The sequence below is a fragment of the Gracilinanus agilis genome, chromosome 2, assembly GCF_016433145.1.
Source record: "Gracilinanus agilis isolate LMUSP501 chromosome 2, AgileGrace, whole genome shotgun sequence".
Classification (NCBI taxonomy): domain Eukaryota; kingdom Metazoa; phylum Chordata; class Mammalia; order Didelphimorphia; family Didelphidae; genus Gracilinanus; species Gracilinanus agilis.
The window spans coordinates 105,468,667-105,492,488 of NC_058131.1; the positions used below are offsets into that span (position 1 = coordinate 105,468,667).

The 23,822-nt window shown below is 40.0% G+C and overlaps 1 protein-coding gene across 2 annotated transcripts in view; it reads left to right on the forward strand.

The window, feature by feature from the left end:
* The window catches only part of SPTBN1 (spectrin beta, non-erythrocytic 1), a 191,675-nt gene that overhangs the window by 36,641 nt on the left and 131,212 nt on the right, over positions 1 to 23,822 (forward strand). The window contains exon 1 of one of the 2 annotated variants that reach the window (XM_044663336.1): positions 6,932 to 7,040. The exons of the other annotated variant lie outside the window; for it this stretch is intronic. Coding sequence (XP_044519271.1) covers positions 6,932 to 7,040 — 109 coding nt within the window. Of the gene's footprint in view, positions 1 to 6,931; positions 7,041 to 23,822 lie in introns of those variants that run through there. 2 annotated transcript variants of the gene reach the window in all.

A 23,822-nucleotide genomic window follows, 5' to 3' on the forward strand; every position in this document is an offset into this window, starting at 1 on the left:
CTTTTGTTATCTATCTATCTATCTATCTATCTATCTATCTATCTATCTATCTATCTATCTATCTATCTATCTCTATCCATCCTTCCATCCATCTTTGTATCTATCTATGTATCTACCTATCTATAAAAGAGTGAGACTACAGCAAGAAATCAATACCACATTTAGAACTAGTAAGTCCTCACATTTAAACTTCATTTCACAGATGAGGAAAAAGTGATTTGCCCAAAGATGCTTATTTAATGGTAAGCATAGGAATGAGAATCCACAAACCAGTGTACTTCCCCTTACAGTTTACTAGTTTTGGTTTGTTGTATTCATAGTTCTTCTAAGACTTCATTTTATTTTTGTGGGCAAAGGCACAAAAATTCAGAAATTACTTATTGAGTATCTGCCATAATATATACTTAAGGCATTGTATTAGGGACTGTAACTAATATAAAGATGAAAAAGACATGGGCTGTATCCTCAAGGTGTTTACAGCATCCTCAGTCATAGGACTGAAACAAATTTATCAAAATGATTTTTAGTAGATGTCATTTTCTCACCTACTTTTTTGTTGTTGTTCAGTGGTGTCTGACTCTTTGTAACCCCGTTTGGGTTTTCTTGGCAAAAGTACTAGACTAGTTTGCCATTTCTTCTCTAGCTCATTTGACAGATGAGGAAACTGAGGCAAACAGGATTAAATCATTTGCCCAGTATCACATAGGTCTAAGTGTCTGAGGCTGGTTTTGGACTCTGGTCTTCCTGATTCCAGGACTCTAGCTCTATCCACTGCTCTACCTAGGTGCCCTTTACCTGCTTTTATTGAGAGGGAGGTCACAATGTGAACTCTCTCCTTTCCATCTCAAGATTTCTTTGTACCTTCACTAGTACTTTCTTATCTCAGAAGAAACATCTCATGCTCTTGCAGGCTAACCTCTTCGCCTGGGCTTTTCTTCCTATCCATACTGGAGTCCTCCAAGACCTGTCCCCAAGAGTTCTGCTTCTCATCCTATTACAAACTTATTTAGGTCCTCTAAAAACAAACAAAATTCTTTCCTTTGAACCAGCTTCCTGACTCACCTCCGGCTGTTGTCCTAATCTCCTTCCAATTTGGGTCTTTAGTCACTTTTCTTTCACACTTCTAGTCAGACTCTTCCTTTACCACTAATTAATTTTTTAAGATCCCTTATAAATGTTTTTTTTTTGTTTCCATTATCCTATAAAAACAAAAGCCTTGCATGATTAGCTAGTCCCACATTGCAAGGCTTTTTAAATTTTTCATTCTTTTTAAATTCTCCTAGACTATGTGGTTCCACTATGTACTTTTCTTAGAAGAGTTTTTTTTCTGCTTTCCTAGGTTTCTGTGACCATTGTGACCCTGTGTTTTCTCTTTGACTATCCCTGACTCGGTCTAGTGCGACTATTTGGATGATTCTTAAATCTTTATTGTTATACCCAACCTCTCTTCAAATCCCAGTTTCCATTTCCAGGTGTTTTTCTTTTCCCCTAAATATCAGTTGACATCCCACTATCTTATTTTGACATGCCCCCAAACAATTTTCTTTTGTTCCTCTTTACTATCTTCCTCCCTACCCTCTTCCATTTAGCACTCTCCCCTGACAATAACAGAACTAATACCTTTTAGAGGCTTCATGAGTAGAGGAAGTAGATAAAGAATGCTGGATTTGGAATTTTAAGAAGAAAGATTTAAGTTCAAATCCTACCTCCGTTTTTTGTTTTGTTTTTAACAGCAGCTGCTTGATCACCAGGCAAGTCAGTGCCTTTTTTCTAAAATGAGTGTGTTAGATGTGAATCATTCTTTCAACCTTTGTATGATCCTATGGAGTTGTACCAATGGCCTCTTAGACCTTTTCTAGCCCTAAATCTCTGAGGTTTCTAGTCATAGTACTATTATGATTTCCTCAATTAATTACCCAAGCTATAAATCTCATCTTGGATTCTTTTTTCTCTATCCCAATCCCCAGTCCTCTGAAACACATTCATTTCCACTCCCATAAGGTAGACCATAACTTTTCCCCTCTTTTATGAAATGTTGAAGTAGCTTTCTAAATGCTCTCAAGACTTTCCTCTCAACTACCAATCTGTATTATATGTCAATGCCATATTGATATTTTGAAAGCATGGATTTACTGATTTTATTTCCCTACTTAGAAATTTTCAGTGTCTCCCCACTATCTTAATAAAGTCTGGCAGTTTTGCTTCAGAATACAAGACCCTTCACAATTTTGTCCCAAATTACCTTTTCAATCTTTCCCCTTAAAACTCCCCTATTCCTATATTTTCAAGCAAATTAGACTTCTTGGAATTTCTCAGAGAAGTATTTTTATTCACCTGGATTGCCTTCCTATATATTACATTCTATTAAAATTCTACTTTATCAAATAAATAGAAGAAATTATTGGAGATTAAATAAGATAGATTTGATTAGATGAAAATAGGGATTTCCATATGAAAAAGCAATATATTTAGGAATTAGAGAAAATATTTGTCATAAAATACAGAATCAAACATTTATTATAATATAATGTCTAAAATTAATAAGAAATTGATTCAGTTACAAAAAGCAGCATTCATTCTCAAGGGATATGAGTAGGCATTTCTCAAAAGAAGCATAGTTAATAATTACCAAAAAATTAAACTCTCTAATATGAGAAATGCAAAACAAAACAATTTTGAAATATACCACCTTAAATCAAATTAAATTCAACAAGTATTTGTTAAGTAAAGTGCCTACCCTGGCAAAAGAATAGGGACATGTGATTTCATTGATATAGGGAACTCTTGGGTGTGGAAGTTCCCTTTGCCCATGCAGATCATCAACTTCTCTGAAATGTTATACTCTTTTAGAGAATTGCCCAAAGCAATGAGAAGTTAAGTGATTTGCCCAGGAGGGTTGCCCAGCCAGAATGTGTCCAAAGTGGAACCTGAACCCAGGTTTTCCTAGCTTTGAGGCCAGCTTTTTATCTACTGATACTATACTAAACTCTCAAGTAGGCACATTGGCAAAGGTATTTTAAAAAAGCTAAATTCAGTGTTGGCAGAGGCGAGGTAAAATAGGTGGAGCTGTGAATTGTGCAATCCCTTGGAAAACAATATATCAGTGTACATTCAGAGCTCCTGAACTAACTGTTCATACCCTTTGGTTCAATGATCTCAATGCTAGGACTAGACCCTAAGGATGTTATTGAAAGGAGAAAAAAAGGCTACTTGCACAAAAAATATTCATAGCAGCATTATTCATGATGAACAAAACATGATGAAGAAAACCGCATGTCTAGCTATTTGGGAAGAGCTGAACAAATTGTGATATGACCAAAATGGAATATTAATGTGCTATAAGAAATGACAGATAGGAAGAATATGTAAAGAATAAGGGAAGACATAGAAAATGAAGCAAATAGGAAAGGAGATTGAGAACACTGTGTGTGTATCTGTCTGACTGTCTGTCTATCTGTATACAACTTAAAAAAAGTTATGGAAAAAAGAAAAACACCAGTACAGAAGAAAAGCACAGAAGGGAATAGGAAAATAAAATATTTTTCTTAAAGATAAAAACATTTAAAAATTATATTATATAATTTAGAATTTATGACTTATGTAGTCACTGTGACTGAAAAAATATTCCTTTAATTCATGAGCCTTTCTGCATTTAGATAAAATCTATCAAATGGTATGTGCCAGGCTCATTATAATAAATTCAACCAACATTATACATCTAGAGTAGAGTTCAAGATATTTTCCTTAGCACTGGAAAGGTAGCTAGTACACAGAACTGGGAACAAGGAGTTTACAATTAAATAACTCAATATTTATTTAATTGGAAAAGAACCCAACAAGATTTGGCTAAGGCTGAAGGGTTTGTGTTCCCCCCTCCCTAGGTGCTTGTAGAATTCTGAGCTGACTGAAGCTTACTGGGGGAAGAAATTGCTTTGTTTGAAGCTGATGCTACTTGATAATAAGCCCAGTATGGTAGCAACACTGGAGGCAAAGTTCCAAACTCTAAAGTCTAAAGGGTCTAAAGGGGCAATATTGGCCTGATCTGACTTCAGTTGTCATCTCCTGTCCCGTCTCTGAGCCCGCATCTCTTGAAGAATTAGAAATGGTCACATTAGAAAAGGATTTCATGGGTGCTTGGCAACAGTAGCAAGTTGGTAGCAAGAATTGCCCACCACCTTGGCAGTGTCACAATTGGTCATCACCCTTTCTGCTTTCATGAAAAGAGCTTGCCTCTCCCTTGTGAGCCATGGCAACACCTACCTGCTGTCAGGGATGAGAGTGGCAGGCATCTTTTCCTACACCAGCTTGTAATCTGGCAGCAGCACCCCTTCTAGTTGAGTTGGACTTTTCCAACATGGGTAGAACCTGCCAGAGCTTGTACTCCCCTGGCACAGCCTTCAGAAACCCATGCAATCTGATTTCTACAGTCTTGCCTAGGCTACAATCGGCAGAGAGAATCTAGCTTCAGTGCCTAACTAGAGAATTTACACTTGACCAGAACATATAGTAGCAAACATATAGGTCTCTTAGGGAGAATTTCTTCCAAGTGAATTTCACCTGGCTTGCTTTTAAAAAAAAATTTTGCTTGCTCATTTATTTATTTTTGTGGTGGGTGGCAGGCACCCTGTGAGGGGGGGGGGGAATCTAGCTGTAGTGAATTTTAGTAAATAACCCTATTTAGTAGCCTCCTGCTGGCATTGGCTATAGCAGGAGTAAATTACCAGCTTGGAAAATGCATTACAGGAAATAGACAATTGCTGTTTGTAGTTTTAAAAGAAGATGAATTGAATGTTTTCCAGCCCTGGTTTAGATCTGGTCTTAAGGGCCGATGGGGTTGACAGTATAGAGGTGTCAAATCTATTTACTTAGAAGACAGATTTGGTTCTTCAGAGCCAAGCTGTTAGCTAGAGAGAAATCCAGACTGCCCTGCCTCAAGTAATAGGGAGGATGCACTTCATTGAATAGTGTGTTAAAGGATTATAGGGGTAAATTTATAGCAGTGCCCAATGCTATTTTACTCTGGTTCTGCATTTAAAGCCAATTCCTTTAGGAACAACTTTGTTTACACCTGTGCTGTAGGATTCCAAATTTGAAAAGTCAAATCTCAAGATATTGATAAGCTCTTTCCGTGAAGCAGAGACTAGAAATTTGGGGGAAATAATTCATAGGAAACTGCTTTGGGAGAGTTCTTTTTGCTTTAACAATACATGCACGAATACTTTTTGTTTTAATAATATTTGCACCATTTCCCTCACAAGGGCGTTGCTGGGATAACATGGGATAATGTATATAAAATTGTATCACTGACATTTATGTATAGGAGAGGAATTCCTCAGAAATCTTAGTGCAGCTGTAAGCTTCCGATGCTGTATTCTATGTACATCCTGTATATGGTTTACTCACATTATCTCAATAAAGTCCTAAATAAATATCATTTATTCAATTCCAATCGTGATGTTAAATTCAGGAAGATTCTCCCCCACCCCCACCCCCCACCCCCCCCGTCTTCGGGGATAATCTGAGATGTGTGATAGATAAATCTTATTTAACCTGTATGGCTACATCACACGTGGACCGGATGTGAAATGTGATTGAAGGGTAGGTTTCTAGGAATTCCTCCAGATAACTGGGGGACACTGTCAGATGGCGGCAGAAAGGACGTCGGGACTTCTCGAAGAAAGTCGTCTTGGTCTTGGAGTGCCCGTCACCGGCTCGCGCTGCCCCAACCTTATGGGACGCCAGCGACTGCCCTTGATTGAAAATGGTCCAACTCCAACTACAGAGATTCCCGCCCGACCATCCCGCGGCTACAGATTGGCGCCCTGGGGAGGAGCCTCTCCATTGGCCCGCCCGCCGCCCCCAGGTGCAAGGTCCCGGCGCTCACGTTATCTCGGACCAGCAGCCGCAGCGCGGAATGCTCTAAATAGTGAATGAGCGCAGGCTTCCCCCTTACCTGGCGGGGTCTTTTACCAAACCCCTCGCCCGGCCAACGGAACCTGGGAGGGCTCTCCTTTTCATGTGATAGTAATCGGAGACTTTTCCGTTACATGAGGCTCCCAACAAAAGATTGTAATTCCACCAGCTTTGTTTAGGAAGGTACCAACCGCGAGGCTCGCCTCCCCCCCGGGGCGGGCTCCTTCAGCCACCCTCCCGCAGCGCCCCGCGTGCCCTGTCCCCACGGCGTGTTCGCAGGGGAGAAGTCTCCTTCTCCATCCCCAGGCAGCTCCTGCTTACGGGAGAGGTTGACCAAGGTGCCATTTCACCCCGCCTTCCAGTTCCCTTCACCCCCGCACCCCGGCCCTGTGGTACGGCCTTCGTTTCCTCTACAATGCTTTATGCTAATCAAGTGACATCACCACTAAATACACAGTGAGTGGCTACTGATTAAATTACAAACCCGCAGCCGCTGCAGAAAGGTTGGAAGAGGAGGAGGAGGGAGGTGTGCTCCCACTGCCCCTGGAAGCTTTGGAGGGGAGTGGTGAATGGGAGTAGCATGCTTGACCCTTTCCCCCATACTTAACATCTCTTTAAAAAGTAGGATTTGGCGCTTTGTAGACTTTGTTGTTTTTTAGACCCGTCTTTTTGGGTCGGTCACTTAAAGAAAAAATTCTCATCTTTAGTCTGGGTATCCCGAGGAAGAGGAACAACGAGGAAGCTCCCTGTCCAAGTGGGAAATCCGCCCTGTATTCACCGGATTCTGCTGCAGCCTCCCCTCCCCTCCTAAATTGCCTCTACGCGCTTGCTGAGCTCTAGAGACGGAAGCCTTCTCGACGGGAGGTTCAGCTTAAGCCAGTCCTAGAGGGGCAACTGGAACCCACCAACCCCGGCGGAAGCTGCTTTTCTGGCGGTGGTGGTGGTGTTGGATGGATGTTGGAGGGGGCAAGAGTGGGATTTTCCTGCTGCGGTCCGTCGGGGGGTTACACTGGGCATAATGGAATTACAAAGAACGGCCAGTATCTCAGGGCCGTTGTCTCCTGGGTATACGAGTCAGGTGCCTTACAATTATAATCAGCTAGAAGGAAGGTTCAAACAACTCCAAGGTAAGCCCCCCTACCCCCCTTACTCAAAGCTTTGTCTTGATGTGATGCTATGTTAGGGCGGAGTGTTCTCGATGCTTATTTATGCCATATGGTAAATGATCCTAATGAAGACCCAAGGCTGAAACTGCTTGGCAGGCCCATGTAATTGCCCCTAGTTGGCAGGGACCTTCCTTCTTTAGCAAATTTATTTTTTAAGCCTACTCTTCTGCCTTTTTTCTTGTAGAGAAATCCAATGATGGATTAAAGTATTCCCCCCCTCCCTTTCATTCTCTAGAGTCCTGGTGGCCCTCTTGATTGGCTGGTATTTTGCCGATCTGGCAGGTTTCTTCTTGGGACCCCCTCTGCCCATGCAAAATATTCTATTGGTATGCAGCTGCCTGATACCCAGCATCCTAACAAACTTCCCCCTTTCTCTCCCACCCTAGGTGTTTGGAGGACTCTCAGATCCAGTGATTTAGAACAATAGCAAAGGGGAGGAGGGAGTGGTCTTTTTGTTCCTAAGGCTTCTTTAAATTACAGTTTTGACCTGGTACTTAATCTTGGAATTTTTAACTCTTTTGTTGTGTGTGGGGTAGGTTTGGGTTTGGGGTTGGAGGAAGTTAGGAACACAATTTATCCTAGAGCCCTTCCTGTCAGTTTTGCCTGATATGCAATTTATTTGTGAAAGACACTTGTTTTCATTTCCAATACTATGGAATGGATTTCTTGACATTACTATTCTTTCAGCAGAATAACTTTTTTTGGGAATTGTGTTTTTTAACTTCAGCAGGGGAGGTTGCATAGGTCCACATTTAGGTGTTTATATTTGGGATTAAGTTGACTTAAGTTGCTTCAACTGAAGAATGCCAGCCACAGTTGTTACTAAATACCTGAGAACATGGTTTTTGCTCTGGCTTTACCAACCTTAATATTCCTTTGACTTCTAAACCGAAGGAATGGACTGAATCTCCAATATCGTAAAGTTTGTTACTTGGGGGAAAAATTCCTAACTGGAAACAGAGCTTTCTTTTTCTAGACTCTGGAATCAGTAAACAGGCCTAGAATGAATCAAGTGCTACAGCTAGTCAGAGTATATTGTGTATGTTTCTTATTTTAACTCTTCTTATTGCCACAAATGTGGTTCCTGTAAGAAGGAAGGAAGACACTCTCCTCTAAGAATGTTATTCCTGGGGGGGAAGGGAATCGAGGAAGAGGGAAGGAATATTTCATTCATAGGTTTATCTTAAGAAATAGCTGACAGTAATGACAAAGCTGGAAAAGGAGAGAGAAAATGACAAAATTTTAAATATTTGTTTGAGTGTCCAGCATTCTTTGGCCAATTCACGAAAAGGAAGCTTTGAGGTAGACATGTCAGGGGAAAAGTATGCATCTTGTCCTTCATTCTGTTTAGGATCCCAGCTTTTAAGAAAACCAGTTGAATGTACTATCCTGGAGGACTGTGGTTGGCTCATTACCTCTGGACTTCAAGTGAAGGGCCTCTGCAACTTTTAAGTTTCAGAAACTGGTTTCCTTCCCTAAAGAAGTTATCCCTTTTCCATTCCCCCACCCTCACTCCTAATCCTGAGCTTCCCCTCCCCAAAGCCATGGAAAAGGAAATGGTGTGCTCTTTTTTTCTGTTTGGGACTGGAGGTACAGTGTGGGAAGTCTTATTGCTAGATTGGAAAAGTATCATGAACAGCAGCTTCCCATTTGCCTCTTAAGAGTATCCTTCGAAGTAGCCTCAACCTTCCTGTGAAATGGGGCAAATCCTGTTTTGGGGAGATTTTCCCTGCTTGTCCATAGAAAAGACTTTATTTTTAGTGGGGGGAGGGGTATAGCTTGTAGGGTGGGGCCTAATAGGCACAGGAAATGTCTTCAGTTGTCTAAGATACTTAAACTGTGTAAGATTGAGTTTTATAAATATTGTATAGGCCAATGCTCTACTTGGATTCAACTCAAAGAAAACCCCATTCAGGTTTGGCTGCGCTTTAGTCTGTCATTTGAAAGATGACCTTTGTCCCCTAATTTAGCACCAGATAAGTTGCATTTCTAAATATTGTGGTTTCTCTGTTCTAGGGTAGCCCAAGTTTACCACTAGTGTTTTTTTAGAGCAGAAAGTAACTCCTTGTGGTCCAGAGGAGAGGATTTTTAAGGGTCAGTTGCCATGTAAGCGCTGACAAACTTAAGACACAAATGGTTAGCAGTACAGGACCATGAATCCTTGAAGCTCTTTTTTTGTTTTGATATTTGCAATAAAAAAAAGTTCTTTTTGGAAAAGATTGCAAATCCTTGCTCACTAGGGAGTGTTGACATGGTTGGTAACCTATACTTGGACGGTAACCCTCCCTCTCAAAAGCTGACAGTGGTTTCCTACACTGAGCTTCAACTTCCCTTTTTATGCCCTGTTGTAGGGTTCTAGCATAGCTTGGGTAAAGCTCGAGACCGTGGCCATCCCAAACTTGTCCCTTGTTGGATGTTTACATGGAATTGAAAGAAACCTTTCAGAACCAAAATATTGGGCTTACGTACACAGTGAAGACACAGTTATAAAATAAAACTGTCCCTGCCTTCCAGAACTTTGAGAGTAGAGGGGCAACCAGTTGGTTTGGGGAATATGTATGTAATAACTGGTATCAGGCAGAATGGAGAGGTTCAAATAAACTACCAATAGGAGGTGGTACATGATTTGGGCTTTAATATAGGGGATAGAGAGCCCTAGGCCTGGAGGCGGGAAGGTCTAAGTTCATATTTGGTCTCTGACACTTTAACTCCTTTTGTGACTCAGGAAAAGTCACAAACCCTCTTAGTTTCGTCCTCTGTAAAGTGAGCTGGAGAAGGAAATGGAAAACTGCCATGAAAACCCTAAATGGATCCCACTGAACAATAAAAATAAATAACCCAAAAGACTCCAGGAAATCCTGGGGTGCAGCTAAAGAATAAGCCTTTAGGTAGCCCCCACTACATTATACATTTTATTTCATTGATCTTTACACTAATCCTGGAAGGTTGGTGCTATTATTATCTCCTTTTCTGGATCACATTTGAACTCTGGTCTTTTCTGACTCCAGACCCAGGCCCCATCTAATTTAACAAGTAGGAGATATAAGGGGAAGGGGAACTGGGACTACTTCACTTAGGAACCTAGGAAATGTAAAAATGTCCAGAGGAAAATCTTCCACACTTTGCCCTCTTTAAATAAGATTTATTGGGACAACTTGGAGCAGAATCTCTGAGGAGGCCAGGAAGGGTTGCTATCTGCAGTCATCTATCAACAAGTGTTTATTATGCAATCAGGGAGTGTTTATTAAGCACCCACTATGTACCAGGCTCTGTGCTAGGTTCTAGGGATACACAAACAAATGAAAAAGTCCCCAATAGTAGGAGCTACAGGAAGGAATGGAGATGGGAAGGACAGCCTGGAAGTATATGAGAAGTTATACAGTATGTGCCCCTGTGAATGAATTGGCTATAACCATAATAATAATTAATAATAATAATAATAATAATAATGACACAGCCATTGATGTATAAAAAAGGATTATTTATATACATGGCTTTTCCTCAGATAAGCCACACTTTGTGGAAGGAAACTAGGTTTTATTCATGTTTGTAATTCTGTAAAACACTGCATTAATGGCCAGTAGAGTCTTGATTGGTATGAGTGATTTCCTTCACTTAATGATTCAAAAAGCCTTCCATGCCTTCCCATTAATCTTCCTTAAAGCCTTGGAGGCTCTGGTTTTTAAAATATATTATATTAATGTGTCAAATTACTTGTCATTTATTCATTTTAAAATGAATAGAAATTTGATAAATTAAACAAATTTAGGTTTATTAGGCAGAAAAAAGATCCTCGTCCTTATAGATCTTCTGTCTTAACATTGATACTAAAACCAAAAGTAAGGGTTTTTTTTTTTTTTTTATTTTTATTTTATTTATTTATTTTTTTATTAAGTCAAAACATTTCGAGGAGGTCCATGGACTTCCCCAGACTTGCCCAAAGGGTCCATGATACACAAAAAAGTTAGGACACACCTGATACAGATGAAAAGATACTAGATCACTACTTTTTATCACTGACTTTAATTTTTTAATTTAATTTTAAAAATTTAATTTAATAATCTGTGATTTTAAAATTCTCAGCCTCAGTTTGCTTATTTCTCAAATGAGACCTCTGAGGTCCAGGGAGATAATAAATCTATAAATGTGTGATTTGAACCCTGTTTCTCTGACTTTAAATCCAAAGTCTTTTTAAAAAACTGGACCATGCACATGAGCTGTGGAAAGGAATCTTGTGCTTAAATGCTGGCACTACAAAAGGAGGCAAAAGGCAGTCCTGTCTACCTGCCCTCGAGGAGCTCACAATCTAATTATGATCAGTTTTTATTGTATTTTGATTCTTTAAATGTTTCCCACTTATATTTTTTTCTGGCTCAGGATGTGTTGTGATATGTTCTGGGCCCCATGTTTGACACCTCTAAGAAGGTGCATTTTAGTTGGGATTTGAAGGAAGCCTGAAGATAGATGAAGAGGAGAGCTTTCCAGACATTTGACAGCCAGAGAAAATGTTTAGAGATAGAGTGTCTTGTTCTTGGAATAGGAAAGAGGCTAGAAAAATTAGAATTATATCTGACTCTCCAACCAGTCCCTTGGAGGCAGAGATTGCAAGAACTTGTTGTAGCCTTTCATTTTATCTTCAACACTCAACACAGTACCTACTACCTTGTAAACAAATATTTTTGTAAATACAAAATACATTTATTTGTAAACAAATATTTATTTGATTATCTTAGCAAAATACTTTGTATGTACCTCATTGTTTACTTGGGATGAATGCTTTGTAACCATTCTAATTTAAAAAAATCAATTGTCATTTTTTAGATTTTCTTACATTAAAAAGATTTACAATATCAATTTGTCCCTTTCTTTTCTTATTGCTGCTATAGCCCTCTTTAGCCTCTTATTTCCTCTCCCAGACTTAATCTCTCCACCCTGCCTCTGCCAGATTAATTATCTCTAAAGCACAGCTCTGGACTCTTCAAATCCAGTCACAAAAATCTTCAGTGACCTGGAGCTGCCTTCCAAATAAAGCCTAAACGCTTTCATTTGGTACTGAAGGCTTTCCAGAGATCTGCCCCAAAATCTACCTTTACAGTCAGTCAAATAGCCCTTGTTAGAGATAGCTAGCACAGTGGAAGAAGGTCTGGAATGGTAGTCATCCCTGGAATCTAACCCTATCTGCCCTTAGTTTCTTTACCTGTAAAATGGGGGAAATAATTTACCTACCTTGTAAGGACCAATGGGATAATAGTTTTGAAAGGGGCCTTATACTTATAAAAAGGTCAGATTATTATTGTTTCTTATTTTTAAAACATATTAGGTATGTCTCTCCTTTTTTCCTGAAGTTGATTACTGTGTCTGGAATTATTGACTCACAGATATTGATGCTATTCCTGAAAGAAGCTATAAAAACATGCTTTGAAAGTTAATTAGGAAATGATAAAGAGTGTTAAAAGCTTTTCATTTAACAGCAAAGCATCTGTTGATAGTAGTATTGAATGGTTAAAAAAAAAAGTTAAGGCAGATTTCTGCTGCTGTTCATTTCTAGAATGTCCTTTGCTTGACAGATGTACCCAAACATGCAAGGTCTAAGTGGGCTAGAAGATGGCTCTTAACAATGTATAACTAGAGTGGCAAAAAGAAGTTTTCTTTCGTAGTATTTTCCACTTTTTCAGATTTCAGAGGGGTTGGCTTTGGTGAGATTGTCTGGCCATTGTCACCATTTTTAAGGGTGCAGAAACAGCTGGAGAGGCTGTTATGGTCCCCATGCTAGTTAGTGGAGAAGGCGGGAAGACTTGTGCCCAGACTGACCGCCTCTGACCCGTGCCAGCTGTGAGAGTTGGACAGGTCGCTTGGCTTTCCCCAATCCCCAGGGCCTGCTCTGAAGTGGTAGAGGTGGTTCCTCTCTATACCAATGTAATCAAAGGCCACTGCCTAACCTCTTTTACAGGAAACTGAAACCCAGACAGATTTAAAGGTCTTGACCAAAAAGTTGGAACTTTGGTTTATTCATTGATTGATTTATAGGCTCATTTAATATTTTATTCTAAAAATAGCCCACATTTGCTAAGTGCTATACCTATTTTTATCTCATTTAATTTGAAAACAAAAGCACTTGGGAGGAGAGAGGGAGAAAAGTAATAGCCTTATAATCCTCCTTTTGCAGGTTTATTGAGGCACTTTGAAAAAAAGCTAATTTCAGGTTGATCTATTATAAACAGTTCTATATTAAAGACAGGAGTTAAATAGCAGTTGTGTTAGACTATATTTTAATTAACTTCTAAAATATTCTTTGGTATATGAATTTACAAGACTTAATTGAAGATTTCATATGACTCTAAGGTGTATTTAGAGGATTTTAAAGCACAGTTGGTTAACACCTGGTTCTCTGTCCTAGTTCTCCTTATATAGATGATTCCCAGAACTTTATACCTAACTCTAGTCTCTCTTGAGTATTGGTTCTACATCAGGAACTGTCTTTTGTATATTTCCAACTGGATAATCTGATGGCACTGAACTTAAAATATATAAAACAAAATTCATTATTTTTCCTCCATCCTCTCTTCCAACTTTCTGATTATTCTTGAGGACACCATACTGTCTTCCCAGTCACTCAGTTTTGCAAACTCTATATCATCCCCAACTCCTTTACTTTTACTCACCCCACATACCCAATTCATGGCCAAATCTTGCCCTCTGGACCACATCTTACCTGTACTTCTCTCCATTCACACAGCCACCACCATCCTTTATCAGGCCCCTCCATATCTTTGAACCTGCAGTATTGCATCTGCCTTTAAATTAGTTTCCCAGCCCCAAGTCTCCCCACTCCACCCCATCCTCCTAACAGTCATATGGTATTTTCTTCTTATGTAGGTCTTGCTCAGGGCAGTGCTCCTACTTAATAAATTCAGTGGATCCCTCTTTTTTAACATCAAATATAAGTCTTCTTTTTGGCATATAAAGCCCTTGACAACTTGGCCTCTCTCCTACCTTTGTAGGCTTGTTTTATTTAAACCTTGAGTCTTTTATGGACTACCCTGTCCTACTCTGAGTCTCTTACACTACTTCCATCTCTTTGTGTCTTTGCCCTTGGCTATCCTTTATGCCTGGAATGGTATTCTCACCTCCCGTGTTCTCCTCCTTTCTTCAAAGTTTGGCTCAAAACCCACTGAATGCAGGAAGCTTTTCAGGGCCCCCATCTATTGATGTCTTTCTTTCTGAGATTGTCTTCCATTTACTCTATATATCTTTGCATTTGCTTACTTCTCCTGTTTGTCTCTCAGTTGTTAGCTTCTTGTTTTTGTCTCATTGAGAATCCTTTTCTGCTTAAGATAGTACTTAGCATAAATGATGGTTAATTGACTTGACTTTTAGAAAATTTGACTGGGATCTTGCTATTGGTGACTAGATTTTTGGGATTAAAGAAAATAATTCCTTTTCATTTGGCCTCTTGTTTTTGACAAATAATTATGAAAAATGCTCCAGATCTCTTTTCTCCAGATTTCTTCCAAAATTTCGTTGTTGTCTCTGAGAAGTTGTAGCTTAGTCAATGCTTGTTTTATGATTCAACTTTATAAGTGCCCTCTGCCTTTTTTAAAGGTCTGGGGGGCAGAATTTTTTTCTGTTTCATGCTATAATTTCTTGTGGTTCTTATACACCTATAACAACGAATTAGGACAGTTTCAGGGAGCAAAGATGAACTTGCAACATTAATATTGTTTCCTTTCTATTCTCTGTAAATCTTACTGCATATCCTGAACTTTTTTCTTGCATTTAAAAAGAGGATCAGGATTTGAATATTCAAATGTGATTTTATTATCCTGGTAGGATGGGTGTCTTATGGACATTATCACAGTTTATAAGCCACAGACTAGCTTTACTGAAGCAGATATTTTTTCTAAGAGTATTTGAGAGTTTGGGGCTCAAATGTATTTGAAATGTATTCTGTAACTGTTGAGAATCCGATAGGCTTAGTGAATAGAGATCCAGCCTTAAGAGTCAAGATGATCTGGACCCAAATTCGGCAGCCATGACCCCTGGCATGCCACTTAGTTTCTTAGTGCACCCATGCGACTAAGATTAAATTCGGTGGTATGATCTGCCCTGGTGAGGAAGTTTCTCACGTGGATCTTCCTAAACCTATGAACACAGCACTGGTCAAATTAATGTATGTTTGTGCACCCATGAGCACATGCTGAACGGGCAAGGGAAAGTTTGAAAATTAACTTGTATTGATTAGGCAGCTAAGAAAACAGCCTTTTGGGAAGTGCTGATCTCTTTGCAAAAGAACAGGGATGGGGACTTTCATTCCTTTTTTTTTTAACCCCTAACTTTTCCCATTTAAGAATCTTAAGTATTGCTGACTTGCCCACTATCCCATAGCGAAGAAATGTCTGAAGTCTGTTGGAGCCTAGACCCTTCTGCCGATGAGCCCGGCTCTCTATCCACTTTTATTCTTTTTTAGGATCCAGAAAGAAGGCTCCTTATAGCAGTTGAAGACAAAGTACTAATAAAACAGGATTTACTTACAGTCAAGATGGAAATTCCCAAACAATTGTTTTCTGTTTACTTTGCATTATTCTTCTCAATCCTCCTTTGTTCATTGGCTCTAAAATCATTAGGATAATGTAAAATTAAGTAAATGTAGCACTTCGCAAATGAGCTTTCCCTTTTGGACCGGGCGTCTGGCTGGTTCTCATGCTTTGATGGGAAATGATTTGCTTCTTCCTTAAACCTCCTTGCCTGTTGGTGTCCCCTTCCCCCAACAATGAGAAATGAAGTGAAAAGGCAATGCAACAACACACCTGTTTGGGTTTAAATGTGTTCTTTTGCTTAAAAGATATATGTAGGTTTTGTTTTTTTCCCCATGAAAAATAAACTCACTGGAACTCCTTTTATTCTCTTTCTGCGAAGTGACACCAGATGCCTGGCAGTCACTTGTGTTGGGCGATTTCTGATGTGGGCTTGAAGGTCATGGTGGTGGTGACTCCCATGTTCTCACAAAGAATCTTGTACAGCTCACTCCTAGAACGGCGGCAGTCCTACGCTGAGAGCCCCCTTTGTGAAGTGCCAAACTAATATTAACCGGTCTCTATAGATATCATGAATGCCCCACTGTTTGTCTTTGAAAGGCCTTTTTAGCTCTTCTCCCCTTTTTCTATTTTCAAGAGGCCCGGGACATTGAAGGAGCAAATGCAGTCATTAGAGCGAGCTGTCCAGAGGCAGACTGCTCTGGACAGACAGACAGCGTTTTACAAAGATCGTACGAAAGAGCTGGCTTTATGCCCTCTCATTTTTCATCTGAAAATGGTGCCACCAGGAAATTAATGCCAGGCTCCCCCAAGCATCACCCGATTCACCAGGAACCCCAGGTTCTGCATTTCTTCTGGGGCTTTCTTTAGTCTTCCCTGGGCTCTAAGTAAAAGCCTGGAGGGAATATTTAATCTGGCTCATGGGCACCACTTCTTGCCCATCATAGGTACCTGATTCCTATGGGAATGGAATACTCGGTGTGTTCTGTGAGAGAGAAGGTTCTGCTTGTGATGGCATTTCTGTGCCAGGGCCGTCTCTTTGATGCATCACCGAGGATGCTCCTCCAATCTACAGTGGGGCAGATCACCACCTTATTTTCTTACCTCCTAGATCTTCCGTGACTTTTACTCACGTCCCCTGGCAAATCTGACACAGATTCCACACATCTGTGATTCTAAACTGGAAGATCCACGGGGGCAAGGACAGTCTTGTCCACGTTTCTCTCCTCCAGCCCCCAAAACAGTGTTTTAAGACACTGTCAATATATTTGCTGAGTCAGCAGGCATTTATTAGCACCCACCCTGTGCCAGGCACCCTATTTAATGCTGGAATGTGTGTTGAAATGAAAAGGAATTCTCTAATGTTTTCAAGGCACAGATCTTCTAGACATAAGTAAACTGACGGGGCTGGCGCCTGCTCCCAGATAGGAGGGTCAAAAATAGGAAGAAAGGAGGGAATGGGATGAAGGAAAGAATAATCAAAAGGAGGAAGCAGTATGGTCAGAAACTAGTTAAAAACAAAGCTTATGATGTTGGGAAGGTTTTTCCTTGATTCAATTAGAACAAGGGGGCAGCTAGGTGGCACAAAATGTTGGTTCAAAGGTGAGCCAGAGCAAGTTACTTAACCCAGCGCCTCTTCCTTGCCATTCTTTCCTCTTAGAACTGATACTAAACAGAGGATACAGATTTTTTTAAAAAATCTGGTGCTTTGGGACTTAGTGGGTTCCCCTTTAATCTGGAGTCTTAGTAAAAGTTGCATGCCTTCTAGGGTGTATTAGAGGAGATTCTTTCCCACTTTGAGATGCTTGGATTTGGTGCATTAAGTGAAGGGGCCAAATTAATAGTGGGTTCGTGGACTCCTAAAACGACATCCTAATCTGTATCAAAGGAAGTTTATAAGTCTTAGAGCTTATTTAAATGACACCAATAAAGCAGGTCTTACTTTGGTAAGAACAGATTGTGTTATCTGCTGAAGGACAGCCAAGCAAATGAAATACCAGCTACACAGATTTTTTTTCTTGGAGAAGTGACTGAACTGTGGTAAGGAAGGAGGGATTTGATTAAAGCAAACAATTCAAACACTTGGTAATGTGGTCAGGAAATTTGGATGGGAGAGCTCATTCAACAGGCTGACTTTATATGTCTGCATTTCAGGCTTGTTGCTGTTTGCACTACTACTGTCTGGTTTTACAATGAACACCATTCAATGCAGTAAACATTTATTTAGCACCTACTGTGTGCCTGGAACTGTGCTAAGTGCTAGATCTTAACCTCATCTATTATAACTCTAACCCACTTCCCCCTTGTCTATAAATCAACATAGTGAATGCTGGGAAGGATGCAGATGATGATAAGTCTAGACTTAGCCAGAAGCAAGAAGTTTCCTTTTGCTTTCTCCCATCTGGAAAAGAATGGGCTTGGAGGAAAATAGACACTTTACTAGAAAATAAATGAAACCTTCCCTGGAGTTGGTGGTGGCTATGTGGAATGGAGATAGAGTTGGGAGCTGGACCGAGGAGGGAGTATTTGCTCAAATGTAATGTAGTTAAATACCACATGGATCGTTTAGTTTCTAGGAAATAATAGTGACCAACTAAACTGGAGCCCGTTCTTTTTCTGGGGGTGAGAAGCTTTGGCATGTCTATGTTTTGTGAGATGGCAGAATGAAAGGGTGAGTAATGAATGTTTCAGAAATTCAGGCAGCTGAATCACACTGAACAAAATGCAGATGTTGTCTCAGAAAGTTCAGTTCTAGATTAATACTGTAAATTACTCTTTAAACTAAGAAAATGTCCATGAAAAGATAATTTTGGTCCAAGAGCTACACCCTTCTTCACTTTCAGCTTCTCTTGATTCCCTCCTCAGAAAAAGCACCCAAACTTTGATTTTCTCTTAAAATATGTTTGGCTTCTTTAGTTTTGAGAAGAGATTATTTTTCACTTTTAACACAAGGAAGCAATTTTTATAAGTCACACTCATTCAGTTGTGGGCTTGCCTCTAACCAGCTTGACTGTAGGAGTATTTGGCTTTGTACTATTATTGTTATCAGGATAGTAAATTCAAATGGCTTTTTTGGTTGAAGCAATTATCTTCTGGTCTTAAACTTTAGCAGAAACTTGAATTGCATTTGCAGCTGTCTGGTTGAAACCAGTTGAATTCCTTAAGATTGACTAGTGTAGGCCCTTGGAGGAAAGTTGGAAGGACTGATCTTGAAAAGCCTGGTGTATTTTCATTTCTGTCAGTATAAAGTAAATTTGAAATGATCTGTACTACTTTCTCCCTTTGGGCCCAGAGAACTCTGCAAACATTATGCTAACTGATCTGAATAAGGAGCAGTTATTCTGATTTCATTTCGTGGAAGATACTTAGATCATATGTGAGTAGGATTTAGACTTGGAAAGGAGGGAGGACTTTAGGTATCTTAGGTAAAATTTTAGCCCAGACCTATGATTTCATTGGTGTAAGGAAATTCTCTCTACCAGTATACAATTGTATGGGGTTATTGAGACCAGGAGATAATTGCTTCAACCAAAAAAATCATCTGAACTTATGTATGAGTTTTAAGTGACTTGTTCAGGATCATCCCATATTTGTCAAGAAGTTGGGCTTGAATTAAATTCTTACTGACTTTGAGACTAGCTCCTTATCGACTGCCTCTTCCAACTACTTTTAATTCCTTCATTTTATAGATGAGAAAGTGGAGGCCATGGAGGTGAAGTTGCTTTTTTACCAGGTGGGATGTGGCGGAAGTGGGATTCAAACCCAGGTCCTCTTGACTCCAAATCCTGGGACCGTAGTTTAATCAGAATATTCTGCATCTTTCTCTCTCCTGGCACTTGCTAATAAGGAGTTCACTCCTGCTAATGAATATCAAATAGTGACATAGTAATAAGTAAATGTGATAGATAGCCTCTCAGACTCATTAGTCTCCTTGACATCCTCTTAAGTTCCCAGCCTCTCTTTTTCATGTTTTGCTCTTGTTTTGGTGTATTTAGGCCCTAGGGAGCAAATCAACCTCAACTGGAAAAAATTGAAAAAAATGACAGGGGCTTAAATCTATACCTGGCTTTTTTGTTACTGTTTTCAATAATATATATCTGTTGATATTTTTCTAGATTGCCAACATTCCTCCCCGTCTTCTCTCTTCCCAAAAACCATTTCTTATAACATTTTTTAAAGAAAAGAAAAAACAATCAATACTTTGAAAAGACCAGAAAATGAATATATGCAATATTCAACCCTTCTGTGCCTTTTACTTCTGCAAAAGTTCTTTGCTATATTGCAACGTTCTCCTTTGATTTGCACATCTGGTTTTTAGCCACCATGTCCATACCCTAAAACATGATGTCATAATCAGTATTCTGATGACAACAGCATAATCAATAGCTATTTCCCATTAACTATACCGCTTTTGGATTTCTTTGGTTCTCACCCTCATGCCTTCCTTCCTCCTAGAAACTCATTATCAGGAAATCTCAATATCTTGCTTAGCACCATGGCTGTCCACACTTGATAAATGTTTATTGATGGAATAATACTATGTTCTATAACCCAGCTCCATTGGGCAGTAGATAGACTAGTGGGCCCGTAGTTGGGAAAATGAGAATTCACATCTAACCTCAGACATTTACTTGCTGTGTGGCCCCAGGCAAGTCAATTAAATCTGCCTCAGTTTCCTCATTGGTATAGTGGAAATAATCTCTCAGGATTGTTGTGAGGATCAAATGATAATATTTCTAAAGTGCTTTACAAACTTAAAGTGCTATATAAAACTAGCTATGTCATTATTACTGTTATCCAAATAAATTGGCAGTATAGAAGGTATGTACACACAGAGAGAGAACCGGGTTTTATTGGTCTAGTTCCTTTTGGTAGATGATGCTCCCTCTACCTGTTTGAGGTTAATGTGCCCTGCCTGGTATGCATTAGAGATGTGCCTTGCACCCAGGCCTTCCCCGATTACAACCAGCCCTCTATCCACTATTCCGTGCTGCCTCTCTTCATATTCACACAAACATTTATCTGTGCTATATATTTGTGTATTTTAAAATTAGTTTTTGTGGGTTCAAATGGAGTCATTGGATTTGAAACTACTATAGGAATCATCGTTGGTTATTAAGATCCAAGGGGAGAAGAGTGGGGAGGCCTTCCAAATATTTATATTAAAGTCGCCTTCTAGTTGCATTGGAAAAGCTCTCCTAAGCCATTTAGTATAACCTAGGCCTGAAAAAAGAATGCCTCCCAAGGTATTCTTTATCCCCAAGGACTGGTTATTCTACATTTTCTGAGAGACACCCCACTTGCTACCCTGTTTTGTCCATTTTTGGACTGTTCTAGTGGTGGTTAGGTCTTTTCCCCTGAAATTTGCCTTTTTGTAGTTTCTATTCTTTACTCCTAGGTCTAAGGCCAAGAAGTTTTGTCTTTCCCATTTTCTTTCTGACAACACTTGGGGTATTGAAGACTGGCGTAGTGTCTTCCTGCCTCACCCATCTCTCCCTTCCCCCAAGTTTCTTCTCTTGCTCAAATATCTCTTGTTCTCCAAACCAAGCCGTTCATCCTCAGTTGGTGTGATGCTTGGATCCTAATCATTCTAGGTTTTCCCTCTTTGTTGTTCTGTGTTTCTCTTCCCCTCTTTATTCCCCTTCCCCTCTCTTGCCTCTGCTGAGGGCCCCCTCTGCCACCAAAATAAAATTTCCAGCTCATCACTTCCCTTCCTCAAATGTTTCACCCACAGCTAAATAAAATTCTCTAGATTTGGTCTAACCAAAGTAGCAGGTAGGCTTGTTCCTGAGTGAGAAGCAACAATCAGGAGAATCAGCGATGACCTCCTTTCTCCTTCAGATAAGTAATTCCTAGCCCTGATTTGGAATCTTGTGTCACCCTCTGGACACACAGACACACAACTTATTCTGTTGCAAAAATTCCTTAATATATTAATTCTCATTCGTTACTCCTGGATTGGTGACTGGCACAAATCACATTAGATTTGAAACTAAGAAAAGGTCCACCAACAGTCTTCATACTTTTTATTGTGTCCCATTAGATACTCATCTTGAGTAAAGCAGAAGTCTGGAAAGACACTCTAAATGACGTTCAGAGAGATTTTGCCAATCAGGCATTGAACATTTCCATTTGAAGAAATGGCCAGGTTAGGTACAAGAAGAACTTATAGACAGCAAATAGATCAAGATAGATCAAAAATAGGGCTAGTTAGGTGGACTCTTTTTTTCCAAAGAGCAGTGGTTGGCAGTTAGATGGCTCAAGTAGATAGAGCTCTGGGCCCATTCAGGGATATTTAGCTTTCTGAGTTCAAATCTAGCCTCAGACACTTCCTAGCTGCCTCAGTTACACTCATCTGCAAAATGAACTAGAGAAGAAAATGGCAAACCAAAGAGAATGTGAACTTCTGTAGTATTAACCTTCATATAACATAATAATAATGGTTACCATTTACAGACCACTGGACATGTTTGCAAAATCACCTCGTATGTAGTATTTATCTTATGATAATGCTTATAAGAATCAACAGGGAATAGTGCAATAATCTACAAACCTTTTGAAAAAATTATTTTTGCATTTTTTTTTTTAAATGTGAATTTTGAATCTCTCCTTTCCCTCTTATCTCCTCTCATTGAGAAGACAAGTAATGTCTCAAACTCTGGGAACTCAAGACCCCCTTGATATTTTTAAAAATTATTGAGGAAGGACCTCTCTCTACCCAATAGTTTTTGTTTATGGATTATATCTGCTGATTCTTACCATATTAGAAAATAAATCTATTAATTATGAAACTTGTTTTGACTTCATGGACCCCTTCTCTTCCTTCCCCCCCCCAAAAAAAAAAAAAAGAACCTCTGGGATTCCCAGGTGTCCCTGAACCATACTTTCAGAACTACTAGAGTTTGTAAGTGGAGGGTTTGGACTTGGAATTAAGAAGATTTTGGTTTTGAAAATCCACCTCAAGATGCTGCTTTAGTAATCATGTGTAATAATGTGTAATCATGGGCAAGTTACTTCACCTTTAAGTCAGTTTCTTAACTTATAAAATGGGGATATTAATATAGAAGATTAAATGAGATACTATGTGCAGGCATCCATACGATGGCAGCCGTTGCTATGATTGCTCCCATTCTGGCATGAGTTAGCCCATTAATAGTGTTCTGTCTGAAGTGGTATGGTCCATCTCATGAATTCAGGGAGCCTCCCCATCCATGGACCAGATTGGCAGAAGCCTACTAGAGTAGGAGCCAGGAGGCCTTTGCTTGGTTGTGGCTCTGCTCGTGGAACCGCTGGACAGTTTCTTCCTCTCTCCAGGGCTTCCTTTCCTAGCCTGCACCGCTGATGGGGCTGTGGCACCCACTTACCTCCTAGGGCTCTGAGGCTCTGATGAGGCAATGTGGTGGGGGAGGATTCCTGGGGAAGGCCTGAAGGGCTGATCAAATGGAAGATGATAAGAGCCAGGTTGGTGCAGGGGTGGCCCATCTTCTACCCACTAAAATGGCCTGGTGATCCCAGATGGCCTCTGTTCCTCTTTCACATTGCTCATCACCAAGCCCACGTGAAAGTCTTTTTTGGGTCCTAGTAATTCATGATCAGGTTTTCAGTTCCATTAGGGCAGAAGTCTGCTTTGTTATCTTTGTCTTCACAGGTGCTAATAGAATATCTTATCTGACACAGAGAAGGGATTTGAGATTGTTGTGTTGAACCATCTTTTAGAATCCAATTAAACTCAACACTTCATAAGTACCTACTCTTTGCCAGGATGCAAGGATTAAAAGAAGCAAACAGTCCCTGCTCTCAAGGAATTTCTAGTTTAGATGCCTCTGCATGTGAGTGATTTGTCCTAGCCCTGAACCCCCAGCCCAGGAAAAGTCCCAAGTATGGACCACTTTTCTTCTAGGCTAAGGGTAGACCTGGACAAACGTGACAAAATGAAGATGTGAGACGCTGAAGATGGAAATTCATTCATTGCCCCACGAGAGAAATCTGCCTCCAAAGTTAATTCTGCCCTCACCACCAGCATGTGGAGTCAGGAGCTTCCTTGGTCTCTTTCACAGAGGAAAAAGACAAACATTGCTCTTCAAAAGGCGGCTGTGACCAATGGAAAAAACTTAATTTTAGGTTCAGGAGAAGTCTGATCCTGGCCCACTCCCGAGCCTCCGTTTTATCTGTGAAATGTGGGTAGTCATCATTGCATCATCCACCTCAT